The 23,261-nt window shown below is 43.3% G+C and overlaps 1 protein-coding gene across 7 annotated transcripts in view; it reads left to right on the forward strand.

The window, feature by feature from the left end:
* The first annotated feature begins 331 nt into the window (after nucleotides 1-331).
* CCAR1 (cell division cycle and apoptosis regulator 1) overlaps nucleotides 332-23,261 on the forward strand; it is a 64,860-nt gene continuing 41,930 nt past the window's right edge. For 2 of the 7 annotated variants that reach the window (XM_060196364.1, XM_060196475.1), the window contains exons 1-5: nucleotides 332-395; nucleotides 1,935-2,062; nucleotides 12,196-12,368; nucleotides 12,763-12,807; nucleotides 18,640-18,672. In XM_060196364.1, coding sequence (XP_060052347.1) covers nucleotides 1,990-2,062; nucleotides 12,196-12,368; nucleotides 12,763-12,807; nucleotides 18,640-18,672 — 324 coding nt within the window. In that variant the 5' untranslated portion in view covers nucleotides 332-395; nucleotides 1,935-1,989. Of the gene's footprint in view, nucleotides 522-1,934; nucleotides 2,063-12,195; nucleotides 12,369-12,762; nucleotides 12,808-18,639; nucleotides 18,673-23,261 lie in introns of those variants that run through there. The other 5 variants (XM_060196301.1, XM_060196576.1, XM_060196410.1 and 2 more) reach the window with 4 other exon arrangements.

A 23,261-nucleotide genomic window follows, 5' to 3' on the forward strand; every position in this document is an offset into this window, starting at 1 on the left:
AACTCAAATAAAGACAAAAAAAAAAAAAAAAAGCGCACAAAATGGCTGCGTCCTCACGGGGTCACGTGACTCCCGCTTCCGCGGCCCCGACCGCGAGTCCTTCCTCGGCCGAGTTTGCGCGCGCACACAGGCCGCACGATTGTGCCGCCAAGTCAAGGAAACCCTTCGTCGGCGCCGGCTGCGTCGTGAAAGGGCTGGAGCCACGCAAAGCCCGGCCGGGGCCGCGCGCACGTAGTGCGTCAGCCGTCGGCGCCCCTCCTCCCTCCCTGAGCCGCGGAGGAGGAGGAGGAGGGGGAGGGGGAGGGGGAAGGCGTGGAGGAAGAGGGGAAGTTGGCGCATGCGCTCTAGGCTGACGGGTTTGAAATGGCTTCGGTGGTAGCCGGGATCCGACTCAGGTGAAGGCTTAGTCCTAGCGGTCGGAGCGACGGGCGGTCGAGCCGGGGTTGTGTACGTCCTGTCGGATCCACGCAAGGGCCGGGAACGACCGTTTTGGGGAGCGCGGCGTCCGCAGGCTGCCGACGGTGGGCTCCTCACGGGTCCGGGGCGGGAGGGACGGGTCCCTTTTGTGCCGGTCGGAACAGGCCCTCGCGGCGGCCCCTCCCCCACCGCCCCGCGGCTCTCCGGGCCCCCGAGGGCCGCCTGCCGAGCCTCTCAGCGCCGCGTCGGCGCGCCCAGGGGTCGCTGCCCGGCTGGCCGCGGCCTCCGCCCGCCCGCCCGGGGCCTCCGCCAGCGCTGGGTTTGCGGGCTGGAGGCTTTCTCCACCCGGCCTGGGCTGCGGGGCCCGGGCTGTCCGTGACCTCCCGAGAGCCGCGGGCCTCTCCTCTCCCGGCCTGCCGGGCGCGGGGAGCGGGGCGTCGGGACGGACGGACGGACGGGTGGGACCCACGGGTGGCCTGAGTGTCCGGGAGGTGGGGGATGGGGTGCGGGGAGGATGGCGCCCTCTGGAGATCTTCGTCTTTCGGGAGCCTGTGTGTGTGCGTGTGTATGTGGTGGGGGGTTGCCTTCGCGACCATTCTTGGAGCGGCCGTTACTTCAAACCGCCTTTCCTCACGGGAAGGAGCGGAGCCCCCCGCCCCGCCCCCCCGCCCCCGCGGTATTCGCCGTGTCCTCTCCGACGTGACGTCTATGTTGCCGGTGCTCCGCGCTTGCAGGTAAACCGGTCGGCCCAGAAGGACGCGTGGCGGCGGGTGGGCTTCTGTCGGCAGGTGACAGGCATGTCACCCCGTCTCTCACACACACACACACACACACACACACACACACACACACACACGTCACCCCGCCTCACACACACACATATGTCACCCCGCCTCACACACACACACACACACGTCACCCCGCCTCACACACACACACATGTCACCCTGCCTCACACACACACACACAGGCATGTCACCCCGCCTCACACACACACACACACACGTCACCCCGCCTCACACACACACACACACACACACACACACAGGCATGTCACCCCGCCTCACACACACACACATGTCACCCCGCCTCACACACACACACACACATGTCACCCTGCCTCACACACACACACATGTCACCCCGCCTCACACACACACACATGTCACCCCGCCTCACACACACACACACATGTCACCCTGCCTCACACACACACACACACACACAGAGGCATGTCACCCCGCCTCACACACACACACACATGTCACCCCGCCTCACACACACACACACGTCACCCTGCCTCACACACACACACAGGCATGTCACCCCGCCTCTCACACACACACACACACACACACACACACACAAGCATGTCACCCCGCCACACACACACACACACACACACCCCGGCAGTTAGTGCTTCGGCCTGTCTCGCCGCCTGTCCTGGGCCGGCCTGGAGCGCGTGTGATCCGGTCAAGTCTGGACTCTAGTAACGCGGAGCTCCTTCTCCTCTGTAGCTCGTGGCCATAGAAGACACGACAGAGCGGAGGCGTTTCCTCTCCCCCTTTGGTCATGGCTCAATTCGGAGGACAGAAGAATCCGCCATGGGCGACTCAGTTTACAGCCACCGCGGTGTCTCAGCCAGGTCGGGCCGGGGCCCGGGCCGGACGCGGGCCGACGGGTGGCTGGGTGGCGATCGGGGCGGGCGGGAGCGGTGGGGCCTGGGCTGTACGGAGTGAGTGGGGCGATGACTCCGTTTTTATTTATTTATTATTATTATTTAATATTTTTTGCCTCCAGGGTTATCACAGGGGCTGGGTTCCTGCACTAAGAATCCACTGCTCCTGGAGGCTATTCCCCCCCCCTTTGTTGCCCTTGTTATTGTTGCCATTGATGTCGTTGTTGGATAGGACAGAGAGAAATGGAGAGAGGAGGGAAAGACAGAGGGAGAGAAAGACAGACACCTGCGGACCTGCTTCACTGCCTGTGAAGCGACTCCCCTGCAGGTGGGGAGCCGGGGGCTCGAACCGGTATCCTTACGTGGGTCCTTGCGCTTTGCGCCATGTGCTCTTAACCCGGGCGCTACCGCCCAACTTCCATCTTTTTAAGCTTTTTTTGGTGAAGCCCTCTCTTAAAAATATGTCTATTAACTAGGGGCGCGGGTGAGGTGTCATTGGGGACTTACACACCAGCTTGGGACAGTTTTGTAATTTTTTCCCCCAAACATTAAATGATGAAATGTTAATTTGATTATTTTACAGCATAGCAACCGTTCATTCATTGGAATTCACTTAATTTTTGCAAAGTTGGGTGTCAGAACTAAAAAGTTATATTTAACAGCAGTTAAAACTTGTATTTACTTATTTAAAGACAGAGAAGTCAATGTGGAAGGGGAAGGTGGAGGGGGCTGAGGCACCTGCAGCATGAAGTTTTCCCCCTGCAGCTGGGGACTAGGGCTTGAACCTGGGTCCTTGTGCACTGTAGCATATACCAAAAGCCGCCACCCAACTCCTTTAAAAGCAGTTTGTTTTTCTTGCTTTTCTTTTTTTTGCCTCCAGGATTATTGCTGGGGCTTGGTGCCTGCACCATGAATCCACTGCTCCTGGAAGCCATTTTTTTTTCCCCTTTTGTTTCCCTTGTTGTAGTTATTATTGTTGTTGATGTCGTTCGTTTTTTGATAGGACAGAGAGAAACGGAGAGAGGAGGGGAAGACAGGGGGAGAGACAGACAGACACCTGCAGACTTGCTTCACCGTCTGTAAAATGACTCCCCTGCAGGTGGGGAGCCCGGGGTTTGAACCGAGATCCTTACGGCTGTCCTTGCGCTTTGCACCACAGGTGTTTCACCCGCTGCTCTACTGCCCGACTCCCTGTTTTTCTTTATTGGGGAATTAATGGTTTACAGTCGACAGTAAAGTACAGTAGTTTGTACATGTGTAACTTTTCCCAGTTTTCCACACAACAGTTCAACCCCCTTTAGGTCCTCCTCTACCATCATGTTCCAGGACCTGAAAGAGCCTTTTACTTTGGTGCAATACACCAACTTCTGTCCAAGTAAAAGCAGGTTTTTTTTTTTTTTTTTTTTACCAGAGCAATGCTCAGCTCTGGCTTATGGCGGTGTGGGGGATTGAACCTGGGATTTGAGAGCCTCAGGCATGAAAGTGTCTTTGCATAACCATTATGCTGTATATACCCCCACCCTGTAAAGGCAGTTTTAATAAAAGTGTATGATAGTGTTTTTCAGTTGTTTAAATTTGATGGGAAAAGATAGAGAGGGTGTTGGGGACCCAGTGAACAGTGGTGAAGAGCTCGAGTGGGTAGGATTGTTGTGCAGATACCTATCCAGGGAGATTTTTAAAAAGATTTTATGTGGTCCAGGAGGTGGCGCCAGTGATAAGGCTTTGAACTCTCAAGCATGAGGTCCCAAGTTTGATCTCCGGCAGCACATGTGCCAGAGTGATGTCTGATTCTTTCTCCTATCTTTTCTTCTTCTTCTTCTTTTTTAAATTAAATTATTAGTTATTTAATAATGATTAACAAAATTATGAGATAATGGGTACAATTCCACATAGTTCCCACCACTAGAGTTCTGTGAGTTCTGTGTCCCATCCCTTCCATTGGAAGCTTCTTTATTCTTTATCCCTCTGGAGTATGGATGAAAATTTTTTTTTTCCCTCCAGGGTTATTGCTGGGCTCGGTGCCTGCACCATGAATCCACCGCTCCTGGAGGCCATTTTTCCCCCTTTTTGTTGCCCTAGTTGTTGCAGCCTCGTTGCGGTTATTATTGCTATTGTTGACGTTGCTTTGTTGTTGGATAAGACAGAGAAATGGAGATAGGAGGGGAAGACAGAAAGAGAGGGGAGAGAAAGATAGACACCTGCAGACCTGCTTCACCGCCCGTGAAGCGACTCCCCTGCAGGTGGGGAGCCGGGGGCTCGAACCGGGATCCTTACGCGGGTCCCTGCGCTTTGCGCCACGTGCGCTTAACCCACTGCACCACCGCCCGACTCCCGGATGAAATTTTTTTATGGGGTGCAGAAAGTGGAAGGTAATTGCTTCTCTGTTGAACATGAACATTGGCAGGTTGATACCCCCCAACCTGTTTCTGTCTTTCTGTAGTTAGGTAGGGGTCAGGAGAGGTGAGACTTTGAGACACATTGGAGAGGTCTTCTGCCCATCAATCTATCTTATAAATGATATCTTAAAAAAAAAAAAGATTGTATACTCCATGTGTCAACAACTGTCATGTTAATCATTGTTTCCCCAATAAAATGATTTGGTTAAAAAAAAATACCTACAAGCGCAACAAAAAGGGAATAAATAATATTGAAAAAAATACCAACTCTGTGGAGTTTATCAAAGGAAAAAGATATAGAAGGAGCAAACTTTCAAAATAAAGTCAATAAATGTCATTGAAGATGCATATTTCGATACATTCCTTCCCCTTGTTATTAGGAATAAATATAGATATTTTTTACCTTGATGTATGGTTTGGATCTTAAGTTTTCTGAGGATTCTATAGAATGATATTTTGAGTTTGAGTCCCCAGAAAAGTTGTCACTTATTCTGTTAATTTGATTCTATTTTTTTTGTGTATATGTGTATGTATGTACATATCTGTCTCTGTGTGTGTGTGTGTGTGTGTGTATATATATATATATATATATATATATATATACACACACAGAGATATGATAATAGATTTATGCTGTGCTTTACTTAACACTCCTATTAGTAATTTGAGGTCGGTTGCAGAGACATTGTGATCTTCTAACGTGTTCTGAAATTTGATGGATCTGACTATCTAGTTATGTAGATGACCTTAAAGGAATGGATTTTTTAAAAAAAATTTATTTATTTATTTTCCCTTTTTTTTTTTTTATTGTCGTTGTAGTTATTGTTGTTATTGATGTCATCGTTGTTGGATAGGACAGAGAGAAATGGGAGAGAGGAGGAGAGAAAGATAGACACCTGCAGACCTGCTTCACCGCCTGTGAAGTGACTTCCCTGCAGGTGGGGAGCCAGGAGCTCGAACCGGGATCCTCAGCCGGTCCTTGTGCTTTGCACCACCTGCGCTTAACCCGCTGTGCTACCGCCCGACTACCTACTTTTTTAAAAAAAGATTTGATTTTAATTTACTTATGAAAAAGATAGGAGAGAGAAAGAACCAGACATTACTCTGGTACATGTGCTGTTGGGGATTGAACTCAGGACCTCATGTTTGAAAGTCAAATGCTTCCTCCACTGTTCCTCCTCCTAGACCACTATTACTTTTTTTTTAATGTTATACTTATTTATTATTGGATAGAGAGAAATCAAGAAAGATGGGGAAGATAGGGAAAGAGGCAGAAAGACATCTGCATCCCTGCTTCACCACTTGTGAAATTTTCCCCCTGAAGATGGGGACCAGGGGCTCAAACCTGAGTCCTGTGTGTGCTTAACCAGATGTGTCACAGCCTGGCCCCTGTATATTACTTTTCCACATTTGTATCTTTAGGCCAGGTGGTGGTGCACCAGTGGTAAAACAGTGTAGCAGGTGTCTCTCTTCCTCCCTCCCTCCCCCTCTCCTTGCTCAGTTTCTTCTCTCTGTCTCTATCCAAAGTAAGTAAATTAAAAAAAAAAATCAAAGGGGGTCGGGCGGTGGCGCAGTGGGTTAAGCACATGTGGCGCAAAGCGCAGGGACCGGCGTAAGGATCCCGGTTCGAGCCCCCGGCTCCCCACCTGCAGGGGAGTCGCTTCACGGGCGGTGAAGCAGGTCTGCAGGTGTCTGTCTTTTTCTCCCCCTCTCTGTCTTCCCCTCCTCTCTCCATTTCTCTCTGTCCTATCCAACAACGAATTGAGTCAACAAGGGCAATAATAATAACCACAACAAAGCTACAACAAGGGCAACAAAAGGGGGGAAAAGATGGCCTCCAGGAGCGGTGGATTCATGGTGCAGGCACCGAGCCCAGCAATAACCCTGGAGGAGGAAAAAAAAAAAAAAATCAAGTGTATGTCTGTATTGCTATAATAAAATAGCTGCTATAGTGGAATTGTTGTCTATAGCTTTTCTGTCTAAATAGAAAGATAGACAGACAGGCACAGCCTTAACTTGAAGGGCCACTCCCATCACTCATGTGGCTCCCTGCTACAGATGGGTGACAGGAACTTGAACTCTGGTCCCTGAACATGTGCACTCTACCAGGTGAGCTACTACCTGACCACTCACCTGTCAACTTTAATTTTCGCTTCTTTTTTTCTTTCTTTCTCTCCCTCTCTTTCTTTTTGTTTTTTGTTTTATATATATTTATTTTCCCTTTTGTTGCCCCTTTTTTTTTAAATTGTTTGTAGTTGTTATTGATGTTGTCATTGTTGGATAGGACAGAGAAATGGAGAGAGGAGGAGAGAAAGACACCTGCAGACCTACTTCATCGCTTGTGAAGCGACTCCCCTGCAGGTGGGAAGCGGGGGCTCGAACTGGGATCCTTACTCCGGTCTTTGCTCTTTGCGTCATGTGCGCTTAACGAGCTGTGCTACTGCCCAACTCCCTCTTTTTTTTTTTTTTTTTTTTAAGTGCAGGGAGCCTAGAGAAGGAAGAACATCTTTATTTATTTATTTTTTTATTTACCTCTATAATCATATATCAAATTTTGACTTTTTTCTCCTTTTGAAAATTCTTTTCATCCTTTCCTCCATTTAACATTTAGGCCCTGTGTATCTCACATTTGTATAACTGCATCAGTGGCAGCTTTATTTTTAATTTTGAAAGACAGACTTGTTTATTTTATGAGAGAGCAGCCAGGGCAGAACTATGGCACCCACAGTACCTGGGATTGAACTGAGAACCTCAGGCTTGGTTTTGCATATCATATAACTGTGTCAGCTACTGGACCACTCAAAGATTTATTTGGGCCATAGTTCTGCTCTGGCTTGAGCGCACATGCTACAGTGCACAAAGACGGGTTCAAGCCCCTGGCCCCCACCTGTAGGGGGAAAGCTTCAGGAGTGGTGAAGAAGGGTTGCAGGTGTCTCTCTCCCTCTCTGTCACCCCCTCCTTTCTCAATTTCTAGCTGTCTATCCAATAAATAAATAAATTATTAGTAATAAATACATAATTTAAAAGACTGCTCTGTTGTACTAGAGAGATAGCTCAGTGTATTGGAGCACACAGTATTACCTGAGACCAGAGGTCCACCTTCTGTCAGAGCTAAGCAGTGTTCTGTGCATTGTTACATGTTCATTCAACTATGTGCACATACCCCAAAATAAACTTTAAAAAATTCTGTGCGGGGATAGATAGCATAATGGTTATGCAAACAGACTCTCATGCCTAAGGCCATGAAGTCCCAGGTTCAGTTGCCTACACCACCATAAGCCAGAGCTGATCAGTGCTCTGGTTAAAAAAAAAAAAAAAAAAAATTATAATAGGTATAGCCTATTTCTCTCTCGATCTTTTTGACAGTTTATTTTATTTGCTAACAAAAGAGAATCAGCATCACTGGACTTGTTTCTCCCTCTCTTTTTTCATTTTTGTTTAAAGATTTTACTTATTTTTATATTTATTTATTTTCCCTTTTGTTGCCCCTGTTTTTTTATTGTTATTGATGTTGTCTGGCCTTGTATGTGTGACCTCCTCAGTCCCGGGCCAGTTCCTTCGATTCTTTTTATTTTAGATTGATAGAGGCAGAGAGGGAGAGAGTACAGCATCACTGTCATTTTTAGAGTTCCTCCCTGTGCTGTGATGCTCTTACGTGCTGCCAGAGCTTGAGTGTGGGCTTTCCACGTGGTATGACTGACACTTCTTGCTTAACTGTCTCCCAATACTACAGGTGTTTCATTTTCATCATTTATCTACTTTTTTTTTTAAATATTTATTTTTATTTATTTATTCCCTTTTGTTGCCCTTGTTTTATTGTTATAGTTGTTATTGTTGTTGTCGTTGTTGGATAGGACAGAGAGAAATGGAGAGAGGAGGGGAAGACAGAGAGAGAGGGGAGAGAAAGCTAGACACCTGCAGACCTGCTTCACCGCTTGTGAAGCGACTCCCCTGCAGTTGGGGAGCCGGGGTTCCAACCGGGATCCTTATGCCGGTCCTTGCGCTTTGCGCCACCTGCGCTTAACCCGCTGCGCTACAGCCCGACTCCCCATTTATCTACTTTTTAAATGCAGCACCTGTACTTTGTGATATCACCTTGTGGCCATCCTCTGGCCAACTCTTACATTCTGTTGTTTAGAGAATTAGAGTGAGAGGAGATAGGAAAAGAAAACCAGGGAGGAAAGAGGTCAGAGCCCCATTCTATCGTGTGCAGCACTCCCCTTGTAGTATCGGGACTTTGACCCGGGATCTTACGCTTTCTGCAGGGCGAGCAGTTACCTGACCCCAACACAACTTGTGCTTGTTATCTTGGTGTTACTGCAGCCTCATGCCTTTGTAGTTTCACTACTCTGAGCTGACTCTCTCATTTAGATCAACCAAAAGGTAGACAGAGGAGAAGCAGTGTCACAGTGCTGGAGCTTCCCTCAGTGCCACCACTCTCCAGGGCCTGCGCATGGCATGGTACACACCCTACCCACTGAACTATTGCGATTACTGTTACCTCTTTTTTTTTTTGTTTTAAGATTTTGTTTATTTATTAATGAGAAAGATAGGAGGAGAGGGAAAGAACCAGACATCACTCTGGTACATGTGCTGCCGGGGATTGAACTCAGGACCTCATGCTCGACAGTCCAGTGCCTTAGCCACTGTGCCACCTTTTGAACCACCCCTATTACCTCTTCACTCTTGACTTCTGAACTTTTATTTCATAAAGATTATTTTATTTATCAATTAGAAAGAGAACCAGATGCTCTTTGGCACCATGTAAGTCAGTCAGTCTTAATCTCTGTCTCTATTCCACCCTCCCCTTCACACCCTAACATGTTTTGTTTTTAATAAAAGTTTTAATTTACCTGAAAAAAAAGAACCAGAGCACCAGTCTGTTAAATGTGCTGCCAGTGGTCAAATTTGGGGTTTCACGTAGTGTAAGTATCTAGCTCTCTTAACTATTGCATTACCTCCCAAGCCACTTGACTGATGAGTTTTTAAAACTCCAGTGCCGTGAATTGACAGTTTTGACTCATGTGTTGTGTGTGTGTGTGTGTGTGTGTGTGTGTGAGAGAGAGAGAGAGAGAGAGAGAAGCCTGTAGCATTGCTTTACCATTCCTGTGGGCATTGGGTACTTGAACCCAGGTCCTTTGCACTGTACCAGGTGCACAACCACCCAATCCATGTTCAAACTTTAAAAAAATTTTTTTTAATAATTATTTTTGTTTACTTTCCCTTTGTTGCCCTTATTGTTTTATTGTTGTAGTTATTGATGTCGCCATTGTTAGATAGGACAGAGAGAAATGGAGAGAGGAGGGGAAGACAGAGAGAGCAGAGAAAGATAGATACCTGCAGACCTGCTTCACGGCCTGTGAAGCGACTCCCCTGCAGGTGGGGAGCCGGGGGGCTCGAACTGGGATCCTTATGCCAGTCGTTATGCTTTGTGCCACGTGCACTTAACTCACTGCGCTACCGCCTGAGTCCCTTGTTCAAACTTTAAAAAGTTCAAGATTCATTTTAATTTTATTTATTTATTTATTTATATCAAAGCACTACTCAGCTCTGGCTTATGGTAATACTTGAGATTGATCCTGTGATATTTGGTGCTTCAGGCATGAAAATAACTATTGAGCACTGAAATGTAGTCAGTTTTACAGAAGGACTTAATTTCTAATTTTTTTTTTGCCTGCAGAGTTATTGCTGGGGTTCAGTACCTGCACCAGGAATCTACTGCTACTGGAGGCTATTTTTCCTTTTTTAAAAAATTTTTATTTATTTATTCCCTTTTGTTGCCTTTGCTGTTTTATTGTTGTAGTTATTATTGTTGTTATTGATGTTGTTGGATATGACAGAGAGAAATCAAGAGAGGAAGGGAAGACAGAGAGGGAGAGAAAGACAGACACCTGCAGACCTGCTTCACCACTTGTGAAGCTACTCCCCTGCAGGTGGGGATCCAGGGGCTTGAACCGGGATCCTTATGCTGGTCCTTGCGCTTTGCACCATGTGTGCTTAACCTGCTGTGCTACCACCTGACTCCCTATTTTTTTCCCTTTTGTTGCCCTTGTTTTATTGTGGTTATTATTATTATTGTTATTGATGTGTTGTTGTTGGATAGGTCAGAGAGAAATGGAAGAAGGGGAGACAGAGAGGGAGAGAGAAAGACCTGATTCACTGCTTGTAAAGCGACCCACTGCAGGTGGGGAGCCAGGGACTTGAACCTGGGATTCTTACACTGGTCCTAGTGCTTGGTGCCATGTGTGCTTAACCCGCTGTGCTACCTACCACCCAGCTCCCGAAAAGAGGTTTTCTATAATTTGAAACTAGGCTTAGACTTCCAACTACAAGAATCCTCAGTGCATCTCCCGATAAATGCTCTTTCATCTACGTTGAAAATTGTTCAGCTGTAGCCTTGGAGGTTGCACAGTGGATAAGGATTTGGACTCCCAGGCATGAGGCCCTGAGTTTGACCCCTGGCATCACACATGCCAGAGTGATGCTCTGGTTCTCTCTCACACTGCCCTAGTTTTTTTTTTTTTTAGTAAAAAAGAGATTTATTTATTTATTTTTGAAAAATGAGGAGGAAAGAGAAAACAAAACAAAACACCAGAGCATCATTCTGGCACTTGTGATGCTGGGAAATGGATTGAGGACTTCATGGGAGAGGCCAATACTTTATCCACTGGGCCACCTCCTGGGCTGGAGTAAATATTGGCAGATCTTTTCAAAAGGGGGTGGGGGCATAGTTGCTTAGTGTAACCCCTTCATCAGTTCTTTTAGTCAGACCCTCCTTATAATTTGCTGCAGCTTCTGCATCTTCTCTTGTGGCTTCACATAGCATTTATTGTTACTAGTGATTAATTTAATCTTGCCTGTTGGTTGGAAACTTTCTGTGCTTTCAAGGTCTTTATGCCAGTGCCCTAGTTTTATAGTTCTTTAAAGTGGAAGTACTTCATAAACCTAGGTTTTTAAAGGTGAATCACTTCTAGCACTGGTCCCTTGTTATGTTCTCATTTCCATGAAGATAAAAGAATGAGGGCGAGGGTAGATAGCAAACAGATTCTCATGCCTGAGGCTCGAGTCCCAGGTTCACTCCCTATACCACCATAAACCAGGGCTGAGCAGTGCTCTGATTAAAAAAAAAAAAAAAATCTACATCACAAAAGATAACATATTTTTTGCTCTTCATAAAATACTTTTCGAGGTATTTTTTGCTCCTTGATCTAGGTAAGGTCACTTGGTTTCCATGTTATATACTTGTATTGAATAATGACATATTTATTGTGATGTGTACATGTAATGTAAAGCCTTTGGAATCTGAGGTAGGACATGAAACAGTTGAACAAAACACAATAAATATAACTCAAATTTTTCTTTTTTTAAAAATTTTTTTAAAAAAATATTTGTTATCTTTATTTATTTATTGGATAGAAATAGTCCGAAATGGAGAGGGGAGAGAGAGACACCTGCAGTCTTGCTTCACGACTAGTGAAGCTTTCCCCCTGCAGGTGGGGACCGGGGGCTCAAACCAGGGTCCTTGGGCACCGTAACATATGCGCTCAACCAGGTGCGCCACCACCCGGCCCCTAACTCAAATTTTTCTTTTGGTTTTTTTTGAACTGAAGGTAGATCATAATGCAATGGAGTACTCATGGTAATTCTTAGGATGTGCCAAATAATCTTGTTTGTTTTTTTTTCTCCTTTTACATCTCATTTTAGCTGCATTGGGTGTTCAGCAGCCATCACTCCTTGGAGCATCTCCTACTATTTATACACAGCAGACTGCACTGGCGGCAGCAGGCCTTACCACGCAGACCCCAGCAAACTATCAGTTAACTCAGACTGCAGCATTGCAGCAACAAGCCGCAGCTGCAGCAGCTGCATTGCAACAGGTGAATCTTCTATAGGTTTTAATCACTGATAGAAAAATTCATTTATTCTGAGTAGACAGGGAAGGTATGTTTACCATTATACATGTCTTTCCTAATAGTAAATAAATAAGAATATATATGTGTATATATATGCATGCCCAGTACATACAAAAAATCATACTTGCATAAACAAAATTTTTATGTTAGCTACTACTGTTTTAATTATCTGAATAAAATTCAGCTCCTTATGGATGCCAGAGTTTAAGTAATGGCCATTTGGTTTAAGTGAAGTTTACCTATTTAGGATATTTCCTTCTAATGTAATGCTAACTATGTTATATGTATATGCATATTAGTTTTTGAGAATGAATAAAACTATTAACATTCATTTTTCTTTTCAAAATAACCTTTCCAGCAATATTCGCAACCTCAGCAGGCCTTGTATAGTGTGCAGCAACAGGTTAGTTTATATTTAACCATGTCAAAAATTGATTTTAAAGCAGTCATTTAATTAGTTTTTAAAATTAATACGTATATCTTAACTTTTGGCAAGCTATCTTAATGTGGGATTTGAATTTTAGGTGGTAAGACAAATGAAGTAATGAAAAAAGAATTTCTTGTGGGGAGAGGCTGGTAGGGCGTTGTTCTTGAGAACCCCCATCCCTGCTAGCAGCCAGTCTTTGCTAAATGTTTTTAAGGATGCATGCAGAGGCTAATTTGTAAAGAATTGCTCTGTTACTGAGTCATTGACTCGACACTTTTGTCTGAAACTTTGTCTTGTGCTATGCTAGTGCACATATGAAAGCGAGAATCTCCTTTTTAACATTTGAAGACTAACCCTACAGAGACCCCTGGTTTTCAACCTTAGTTTTTATTTTTAAGCAGCAGAACCCTCCATGTTTTCTTTAATGAAATTATGTATGTAAACTTACTTATTTATTTTTTTTGTGACTGGAACTCTGTGCATGCATGACAACTATACCATTCTCGGTGATTTAAAATTTTTTTTCCTTTATTGGCGGATTAATGTTTTACATTCGACAGTAAATATAATAGTTGGTACATGCATAACATTTCTCAGGTTTCCACATAACAATACAACCCCCACTAGGCCCTCTGTCAACCTTTTACAGGACCTGTATTCTCTCCCCCTGCCCCACCCCAGTCTTTTACTCTGGTGCCATACGTCAACTCCATTCCAGGTGGTGACTATTTTTTTCCCCTGAGAGACAGAAGGAGATAAAGAGAGACACCTGCAGCATTGTTCACAACTCTTGAAGCTTCCATTCTGCAAGTGAGGACTCAAGGTTTGAATTTGGGCCCTCACACCTGGTAGCTTATGCACTCTACCAGGTATGCCACCTTCTGGACCCCAAAATACTAAAGTGGAGATGTTGAAAAGGAAGTCTCAGCTTACAGTTTCTTTCTTTTTTTTTGTCTTTGCCTCCAGGGTTATTGCTGGGGCTCAGTGCCTGCACTGTGAATCCACTGCTCCTGGAGGCCATTTCCCCCCCTTTTGTTGCCCTTGTTGTTGTAGCCTTGTTGTGGTTGTTATTGTTATTGCTGATGTGGTTTGTTGTTGGATAGGACAGAGAGAAATGGAGAGAGGAGGGGAAGACAGAGGCGGAGAGAAAGACACCTGCAGACCTGCTTCACCTGTGAAGCGACTCCCCTGCAGGTGGGGAGCCGGGGGCTTCAACTGGGATCCTTATGGCGGTCCTTGCACTTTGCGCCATGTGTACTTAGCCCACTGCACTACTGCCTGACCTTAGCTTACCGTTTCTAAGGTTCATTTGAACAATTTGAAAATTCTTGACTTTGATTAAAAGAAAGGCTTTTATTTTCATTTTTATTTTTTAACATTAATCTTGGTTCATTTATTATTGTTGTTGTTGTTATTATTAATGTTCCTGAGGGTCTTATAAGCTGTGGTGGTAGGAAGAGGTGAGAAAGACTTAAACTCAAAGAACCTTTCAAGGAGGATGGGAAATAGTGTAATGATTATGCAAAGAAACTCTCGGGAGTCGGGCGGTAGCACAGCAGGTTAAGTGCAGGTGGCGCAAAACACAAGGACCGGCTTAAGGATCCTGGTTAGAGCCCCCGGCTCCCCACCTGCAAGGGTGTCGCTTCACAGGCGGTGAAGTAGGTCTGCAGGTGTCGATCTTTCTCTCCCTCTCTCTGTCTTCCACTCCTTTCTCCATTTCTCTCTGTCCTATCCAACAACAACGACATCAACAACAACAATAATAACAACAATAAAACAACAAGAGCAACAAAAGGGAATAAATAAATATAATATTTAAAAAAAAAGAAAAAAAAGAAACTCTCATGCCTGAGCCTCCACAGTCCCGGTTCAATTCCCTAAATACCACCATAAGCCAAAGCTGAGCAGTGCTTTGGTAAAAAAAAAAAAAAAAAAAAAAAAAATCAAGGAAAAAAGAATTTGTCTTATTAAAATCTAGATAGATCCTAGCTTAAGTCTCTACTTTAGGGTTTACAAAATATACTTTTAGCAACACTAGGGGAGAAAGAGAACGAGAGCATCACTCTGGCACATAGGCTGCAAGGGATTAGTTTCAGAATCGCACGCTTATAAGTCCAACATTGTAGTCATAGTGTCATCTTTTCGGCCACTTTTATTTATTTGCTTTTTTGTATTTAGTTGTTTTGGTTTTTTTTTTTAATTTCATAAGAGACCAGAACACTACGTTGGCATATGTGGTGTCAGGGACTAAACACATATGTAAGTTTTATTGTCCACTGCTGAGGGGAGTTTAGGAGGTTGGCTTCATTCCTTCTGTGCTACTAACAAACTTCAGTAAAAAATAGTTTTAAGAGGGTGTGTGGGGGGGGATAGATAGCATAATGGTTATGCAGAGACTTTCATGCCTGAAGCTGTGAAATCTCAGGTTCAGTCCCCTACACCACCATAAGCCAGAGCTGAGCAATGCTCTGGTTTTAAATATCTCTCTCTATATATATGTATATGTATATCATTAAGTGAAGGAAAAGGAGGGAATGATAGAGAAGGAGCATAAACTAGACCCTGAGACACTGTAAAGAGCTATGAAAGGTTGTCAGCGGTGGTATATTGGATTAAGTGCACCTGGTTCAGGCCCCTAGCTCCTCACCTGTAGGGATGAAGCAGGTTTGCAGATGTCTTTTCTATTTCTTTCTCCCTATCTTCCCTTCCCCTTCGTCTGAATTTTTCACTGTCCTATCCAATAAAACCAAAAAAAAAGAAAAAAATGGCCACCAGGATTTGTAGTGCAGGCGTTAACCCTGGTGGCAAAAAAAAAAAAAAGAAATGAAATGAAATACAGGGAGTCTGGCGCTACCAGGTTATGTGCACGTGGCTCGAAGCACAAGAACCAGTGTAAGGATCCCAGTTCAGTTCAAGCCTCCGGCTCCCCACCTGCAGGGGAGTCGCTTCACAGGCGGTGAAGCAGGTCTGCAGGGGTCTTATCGTTTTCTCCCGCTCTCTGTCTTCCCCTCCTCTCTCCTTTTCTCCCCCTCCTCTCTCCATTTCTTTCCGTCCTATCCAACAACAACACTAACTACAACAATAAAACAACAATGGCAACAAAAGGGAAAATAAATAAATAAATGAAAGGAAATGAACTACGAGGCTCCTCTGTACTTGTGTCTAGATTCACTGCCCAAATTCATCACTGACTTAAGTATCTTTGCTCTTCAGAATTGCATTTCTCCTAAAGATTAGAATAGCCAACTAGTAAATGCTTTAAATTAATTTTTTTTAATGTGAGAAATTGATAACTTACGTTTAGTATTTTGTTTTTAAAATAGACCTAGGGCCTGCGAGGTGTCACACGTGGTTGAGTATACATGATACCAAAGATGTGGTTCAAGCCCCTGGCCCCTACCTGCTATGGCAAAGCTACACAAGTGGTGGCTCTCTTCTCTGTCCCTCTCTGTCTCTCTGTCCCTCTTATTTTCTTTGTCTCCAGCCAATAAAATAAGTTAACAAAAGTAAAATACACTTAGACCAATAATACTTTCATGAAATATGTTACTAAAGATGATGCTGTCGGGTTGTGTCATGGAAACGGCAATACTCAGGTGTTGCCACCAGAATGCCATCACTGGGACTGGTGCTGGCTCGCTGGTAGAGCCACATGCTCCTGTGGTGTAGGAGACCCTGTGTTATTGCCCCTAGAAGGAACTGTTTTGATGGTGTCCGGGAACTCCAGGAGTGTAGGAGCAGTGCTCTGGCAGCTCTCTTCTCTCTCAGTCTCTTCCTGTCTCTCCAAAAAATAAAGACTAGGAAATTGAGCTGGGGAGCTGCATGTGTGAGAACCTCCAGTGTCACACTTTTTTGTTTAATATATATTTTCTTTTTTGTTGCCCTTTTTTTTATTGTTGTAGTTATTGTTGTTGCTATTAATGTTATCGTTGTTGGATAGGACAGAGAGAAATGGAGAGAGGGGGAGAGAAAGATAGACACCTGCAGACCTGCTTCACCGCCTGTGAAGTGACTCCCTTGCAGGTGGGGAGCCAGGGGCTCGAACTGGGATCCCTAATGCCGGTCCTTGCGCTTTGCGCCACCTGCGCTTAAACCGCTGTGCCACTGCCTGACTCTCATCACACTTTTTTTTAAGTAACATTACTTACCTGTTCGTGATTTAGAGAAAAGTTGCAATTTTTTATAGATTATTTTATTTTATTTTTTTAAATTTTATTTTTTCCCTTTTGTTGCTCTTGTTTACCATCATCGTTGTTTTTCACGGCTTGTGAAGCGACTACCCTGCAGGTGAGGAGCCGGGGGCTTGAACTGGGATCCTTATGCAGGTCTTTGTACTTTGCACCACATGCGCTTAACCCACTGTGCCACTGCCTGGCTCCCAATTTGATAGATTTAGTCTGTATTGTGGTGTCCTTGGATATTTTGAAATTTTGTTAATGAGAGAGATAGGACCAGAATATCATTCTGGTTTGTGATGCCAATTAAACTCAGGACCTCATACTTGTAATCCAGCTCTTTTAGAGACAGCATCACTTTGTGGCCTGCAAACAATGTTTTGAATTAGCACTGCATCTCAGCTTTTTTTTTCCCCCATACTTTGTTAGGTTTCTTTTCTAGAGTTTCAAAATTGCATACTTCACACCAGCTCCTTTTACTTTCTGGTAATATCATGCTATTCTATTGCCAGAAATACTATAGAGTATATGATTCTTTTTTAAAATTTCTTTATTGGGGAACTAATAGTTTATAGTCAACAGTAAAATAAAATACAATAGTTTGTATATGTATAACATTTCTCAGTTTTCCAAATAACAATTCAAACCCCACTAGGTCCTCTAATCTTCCAGGACCTGAGAGTATATGATTCTTGATGGCCCCCATGCTTTTTTTTTTTTTTTAAATATTTATTTATTTATTTATTCCCTTTTGTTGCCCTTGTTGTTTTATTGTTGTAGTTATTATCGTTGTTGCTGAACAGGACAGAGAGAAATGGAGTTGGGGAAGACAGAGAGGGGAGAGAAAGATAGACGCCTGCAGATCTGCTTCACCGCTTGTGAAGCGACTCCCTTGCAGGTGGTCCTTGTGCTGGTCCTTGCGTTTTGCGCAACGTGCGCTTCATCCGCTGCGCTACCACCCGACTCCCAGGAATGGTTCTTATTTTTAAGGATGTATGTGAATTGGGTTACTAGTAATATTTTTGTGACAGGTAGCTACTGATAACATTGAATCATTTATTTATTTTTTATTTTTTAAAATTTATTTATTCATTCATGAGAAAGATAGGAGGAGAGAAAGAACCAGACATCACTCTGGTACATGGGCTGCCGGGGATTGAACTCGGGACCTCATGGTTGAGCATCCAATGCTTTATCCACTGCGCCACCTCCCAGACCACTGAATCATTTATTTAATGAGGTGATAGACATGTAGGAGAAATAGAAATCTTATATGACTTTGAGTTTTTTTTTTTTTTTTGTACTATTCTTGTAAAATAATGGAAAAGATAATCTTTTTTTTTTTTAATTACTGGGTGAGTTATATATATCAACTGTTGGATTGTTGGAAAATTAATGATATCCCATTTTCTTTGCAAAAATGCATCATGACTTTTCTGACAATAGAATAGTTGTAGCTAAGCACTGAATGATATTTGTTACTTATTACATAGATTCCAACTTGAAATCAAGTGCCGATTTAATAGGTCTCTCTCTCTCTATATATATATATATATATATATATGGCATCTACAAAACAGTAAACCTGATTCATTTTTTTCCTTCTTGTTTTTGTTTGTTTTTCTATTTTCAGTTACAGCAACCTCAGCAGACACTTTTAACACAGGTTAGTTGGGCATTACTATAATTTCTTTTGGTTTTCCGTGAAGAGTAGATCAGAGCTTACTTTCTATTCTCATTTTTTAAAATTTTTAATTTTTTTTATATTTATTTTTCCCTTTTGTTGCCCTTTTTTAAATTGTTATAGTTATTATTGCTGTTGTTATTGATGTCAACATTGTTGGATAGGACTGAGAGAAATGGAGAGAGGAGGGGAAGACAGAGGGGTAGAGAAAGATAGACACTTGCAGACCTGCTTCATCGCCTGTGAAGCGACCCCCCTGCAGGTGGGGAGCCGGGGGCTTGAACCAGGATCCTTACGCCGGTCCTTGCACTTTGTAGTTTTTTTATTTATAAAAAGGAAACATTGACAAAACCATAGGATAAGAGGGGTACCACTCTACACAATTTCTACCACCAGAACTCCGTATCCCATCTCCTCCCTGATAGCTTTCCTATTCTTTATCCCTCTGGGAGTTTGGACCCAAGGTCATTATGGGGTGCAGAAGGTGGAAGGTTGGGTTCTGTAATTGCTTCCTCGCTGAACATTGGCGTTGACTGGTCGATCCATACTCCCAGCCTGCCTCTCTCTTTCCCTGGTGGGGTGGGGCTCTGGGGAATCAAAGCTCCAGGACACATTGGTGGGGTTGTCTGTCCAGGGAAGTCTGGTCAGCATCATGCTAGCATCTGGAACATGGTGGTTGACAAGAGAGTTAACATACAAAGCCAAACAAATTGTTGAACTTTTTTTTTGGAACTTACTGGAAATTGTTGGCATCAAAATAGTTCAAGTAGTAATGTTAAGGATAATACAATATGTTCTTTCTCTTTATTATTTTAGTTGCAGATCTAGAAGTGAGCTGTTTTCAATAAGCAGACACTAAAGTTAATACTGTTTTAGCTTTATAGTTTATATTTATATATTTTCTTTTTTTTTTTTTTAGTGTGTTACCAGATTCAAGGCCTCATGCATGTTAGGTGTTTGCCTTACTACTAGGCTAGATTCCTAACCCCTGTGTTGAATTTCTTATATTTTGACCTTATTGTTATGTATGTATGTACAATTATCACCTTAATTATTCAGCAACATTAAATAGACTTTGAACTCTTTTTTTTTTTTTGCCTCCAGTGTTATTATTGGGGTTCGGTATGTACACTATGAATCCACTGCTCCTGGTGGCCTTTTTTTTTTTTTTCTTTCCACTTTCTTGGATAGGATAGAGAGAAATTGAGAGAGATGGGGAAGATAGAAATGGAGAGAGAAAATAGACTCCTGCAGACCTGCTTCACTGCTTGTGAAGCGACCCCCCCGCCCCCTACAGGTGGGTACCCATGGGCTCAGACCGGGATCTTTCGCCAACCCTTGCTTTTTGCACTGCTTTGGACTATGTGTGCTTAACCTTGTGCACCACCACCCGACCCCCTGAACTCTTTTGTTTTGTTTTGTTTTGTTTACAAGAACATTCTCTGTTCTGGAGATAGTGGTGCTAGGGATCAGACCTGGGGCCACTTGCATGCAAGTCTTGTTTGTTGCAGCTGTGCCATCTGTGGCTCTGATCACTCCATATGCAGTGCTACTAAAGGCTTTTGGATTACATGTAGTTTCTAGAACATATTTCTTCACAACGCTTTAAAAATGTAAAAGCCATCCTTGGTTTATCAACTGTATAAAAGTCATAGGTTGGGGTGCCCAGGTAGTAGCCCACCAGGTTAAGTGCAGAAAGTACCGAGCACAAAGACCTGTGCAAAACTCCCGGCTCTAGCCCCCGGGTCCCCACCTGCAGGGGGGACGCTTCATAAGCAGTGAAACAGATCTGCAGGTGTCCATCTTCCTCTCCCCTCCCTTTTTTTTTTTTTAAAGATTTTTAAAATATTTATTTCCCTTTTGTTGCCCTTGTTTTATTATTGTAGTTATTGTTGTTATTGATGTCGTTGTTGGACAGGCCAGAGAGATGGGGAGGATAGAAATGGAGAGAGAAAAGACTCCGCTGTGAGCGACTCCCCTGCAGGTGGGGAGCTGGGACCTCGAACCAGGATCCTTATGCTGGTCCTTGCGCACACCCACTGCACTACATCTGCTGCGCTATACTCACTGTGCTACCACCCGACTTCCTCTCTCCCCCTTTCCATGTTCCCCTCCTTTCTCAAACTCTGAAGGCAAAAAAGGGAAAAAGTCAGGCTGGGGATGTTTATACTATAAATCATGGTATACTGAACCCTAGAGTACGCTCTGCAACTGTTAAAAAAGGAAGTAGAACCTCTAATAATAGTTACCGTGGTTGCCTTATTGGTAGTGAACTGTGTAACAGAAATAGATATAAAAGAGAAATTTGTATTAGTCTTTAATGTTATAATTTTTTTGTTTTTTACCAGACCCTGGCTTCCGGTAGAACGAGGGTTTAAGCCTTTTCTCATAGCCATTGCACTGTGTAACCAGTTTAAAGCAATACAGTTTTAATCTCTTTATTTATTTATTTTTAATTAGAGCTCTGCTCAGCTCTTGTTTTTTGGTGGTATAGGGCATTGAACCTGGGACTTTAGAACCTCAGGCATGAGAGACTCTTTGCATAACCATTATGCTATGTACCTCCTCTAGGAAATAAATTTAAATATATATATACCTATATAAGCATACATATAATTTTTTAGATAGAGACAAGTTGAGAGGAAAGGGGGAGGTAAAGAGAAAGAAAGATACTTGCAACACTTTTTCACTGCTTATGAAGCTTCTTCCCTATAGATGGGGTCTGGGGCTTGCACCAGGGTCCTTGTATACTGTAATATGTGCTCTCAGCCAAGTGCACCACCATCCAGCCCATTAAGGAGATAAAATAGCATTAGTCTCTCTCTCTCTCTTCTTTTTTAAATTTATTTTTTTCCCTTTTGATGCCCTTGTTGTTTTTCATTGTTGTTGTAGTTATTGTTGTTGTTACTGATGTTGTTGTATAGGACAGAGAGAAATGGAGAGAGGTGGGAAGACAGGGGGACAGAAAGATAGACGCTTACAGACCTGCTTCACCGCCTGTGAAGTGACTCCGGCAGGTGGGGAGCCAGGGGCTTCAACTGGGATCCTTACATGGGTCCTTGCACTTGGCGCCACATGCGCTTAACCCGCTGCACTAAGCCCGACTCCCAAGGCTGCTGTTTAACTAACTCTCATTTTATTTTTTAATGAAATCAGAGAGGAAGAGAGTGAAAAAAGACACCACAGCACCAAAACTGTCTTTAATGTGGTGTGGGCTGGATTCAAACCTTCGTTGAACACATGACAAAGGAGCACACTATCCAAATCAGCTATTTTCCCACCCCTTTAAGGCTGCTTTTAAAACGTATTTGCAACTATTAATGAGTACAACAAAATGACTAACTACCAAATTAATATAAAACATCTGTTGCATCCATAAATGCAAATAGTCAGCTCCATATTACAATTGGCATCCAAAAAATACTTAAATGATTTTAGTAACGATGAAAGATCTATATAGCAAAAACTAAACTACATTATTAAAGGACATAAAACAAGACATTTAAGGGATGGAGATTCCATGTACATGGATTTGTAGAATTAATTAGTCAAAATATCTATTTAATACTATCCAGTTTGAAATTCTTATATATTTAAAACTCATACAAAAAGCACTAAGGTATGTTTGAAATCAAGTATTCAAATATCTATAATTCCCCTGAGGAAGAAGAATGAAGGTATTAATGTTATCTGACTTCAGGCTACACAACAGAATAATTAGAATTATATGACATTAGAGGCAAAATAGACACGTGGATCAAAGTAATAAAAGATATGGGGTTGGTGCGGATAGCATAATGGTTGTGCAAACAGACTCATGCCTGAGGCTCTGAGGTCTCAGATTCAATCCCCCACACCACCATTAGCCAGAACTGAGCAGTGCTCTGGTTAAAAATAAAAATAAATAAAATATATAAAGGATAATCTACTAAATATTAGGAGATACATGTCATATAGTAAGAGGTTACTCTCCAAAGTATGTAGTGAATTCATTACAACTTAACAAAAATCAAGCCATCCAATCATAAAGTAGTTATAAGATTTAAATAAATACTTTTTTTAAGAAAAGATTTTATTTATTTATTTTAATTTTATCTTATTTATTCCCTTTTGTTGCCCTTGTTGTTTTATTGTTGTTGTCGTTGTTGGATAGGACAGAGAGAAATGGAGAGAGGAGGGGAAGACAGAGAGGAGGAGAGAAAGATAGACACCTGCAGACCTGCTTCACCGCCTGTGAAGCGACTCCCCTGCAGGTGGGGAGCCGGGGTTCGAACCGGGATCCTTATGCCGGTCCTTGTGCTTTGCGCCACCTGCGCTTAACCCGCTGCGCTACAGCCCGACTCCCTTATTTATTTATTGATGAGAAAGATAAGAGGAGAGAGAGAAAGAATCAGACGTCACTGTGGTACATGTGCTGCCGGGGCTTGAACTCGGGACCTTACGCTTGAGAGTTCAGCGCTTTATCCACTGCACCACCTTCCGGACTAGAAATAAATACTTCTCTGAAAAGGATTATATTTTCAGTAGGAACATTACAGTATCATGAACATCTAATTTTTTTTTTTTTTTTT

Source organism: Erinaceus europaeus, chromosome 1 (genome assembly GCF_950295315.1).
Source record: "Erinaceus europaeus chromosome 1, mEriEur2.1, whole genome shotgun sequence".
NCBI classification, from domain to species: domain Eukaryota; kingdom Metazoa; phylum Chordata; class Mammalia; order Eulipotyphla; family Erinaceidae; genus Erinaceus; species Erinaceus europaeus.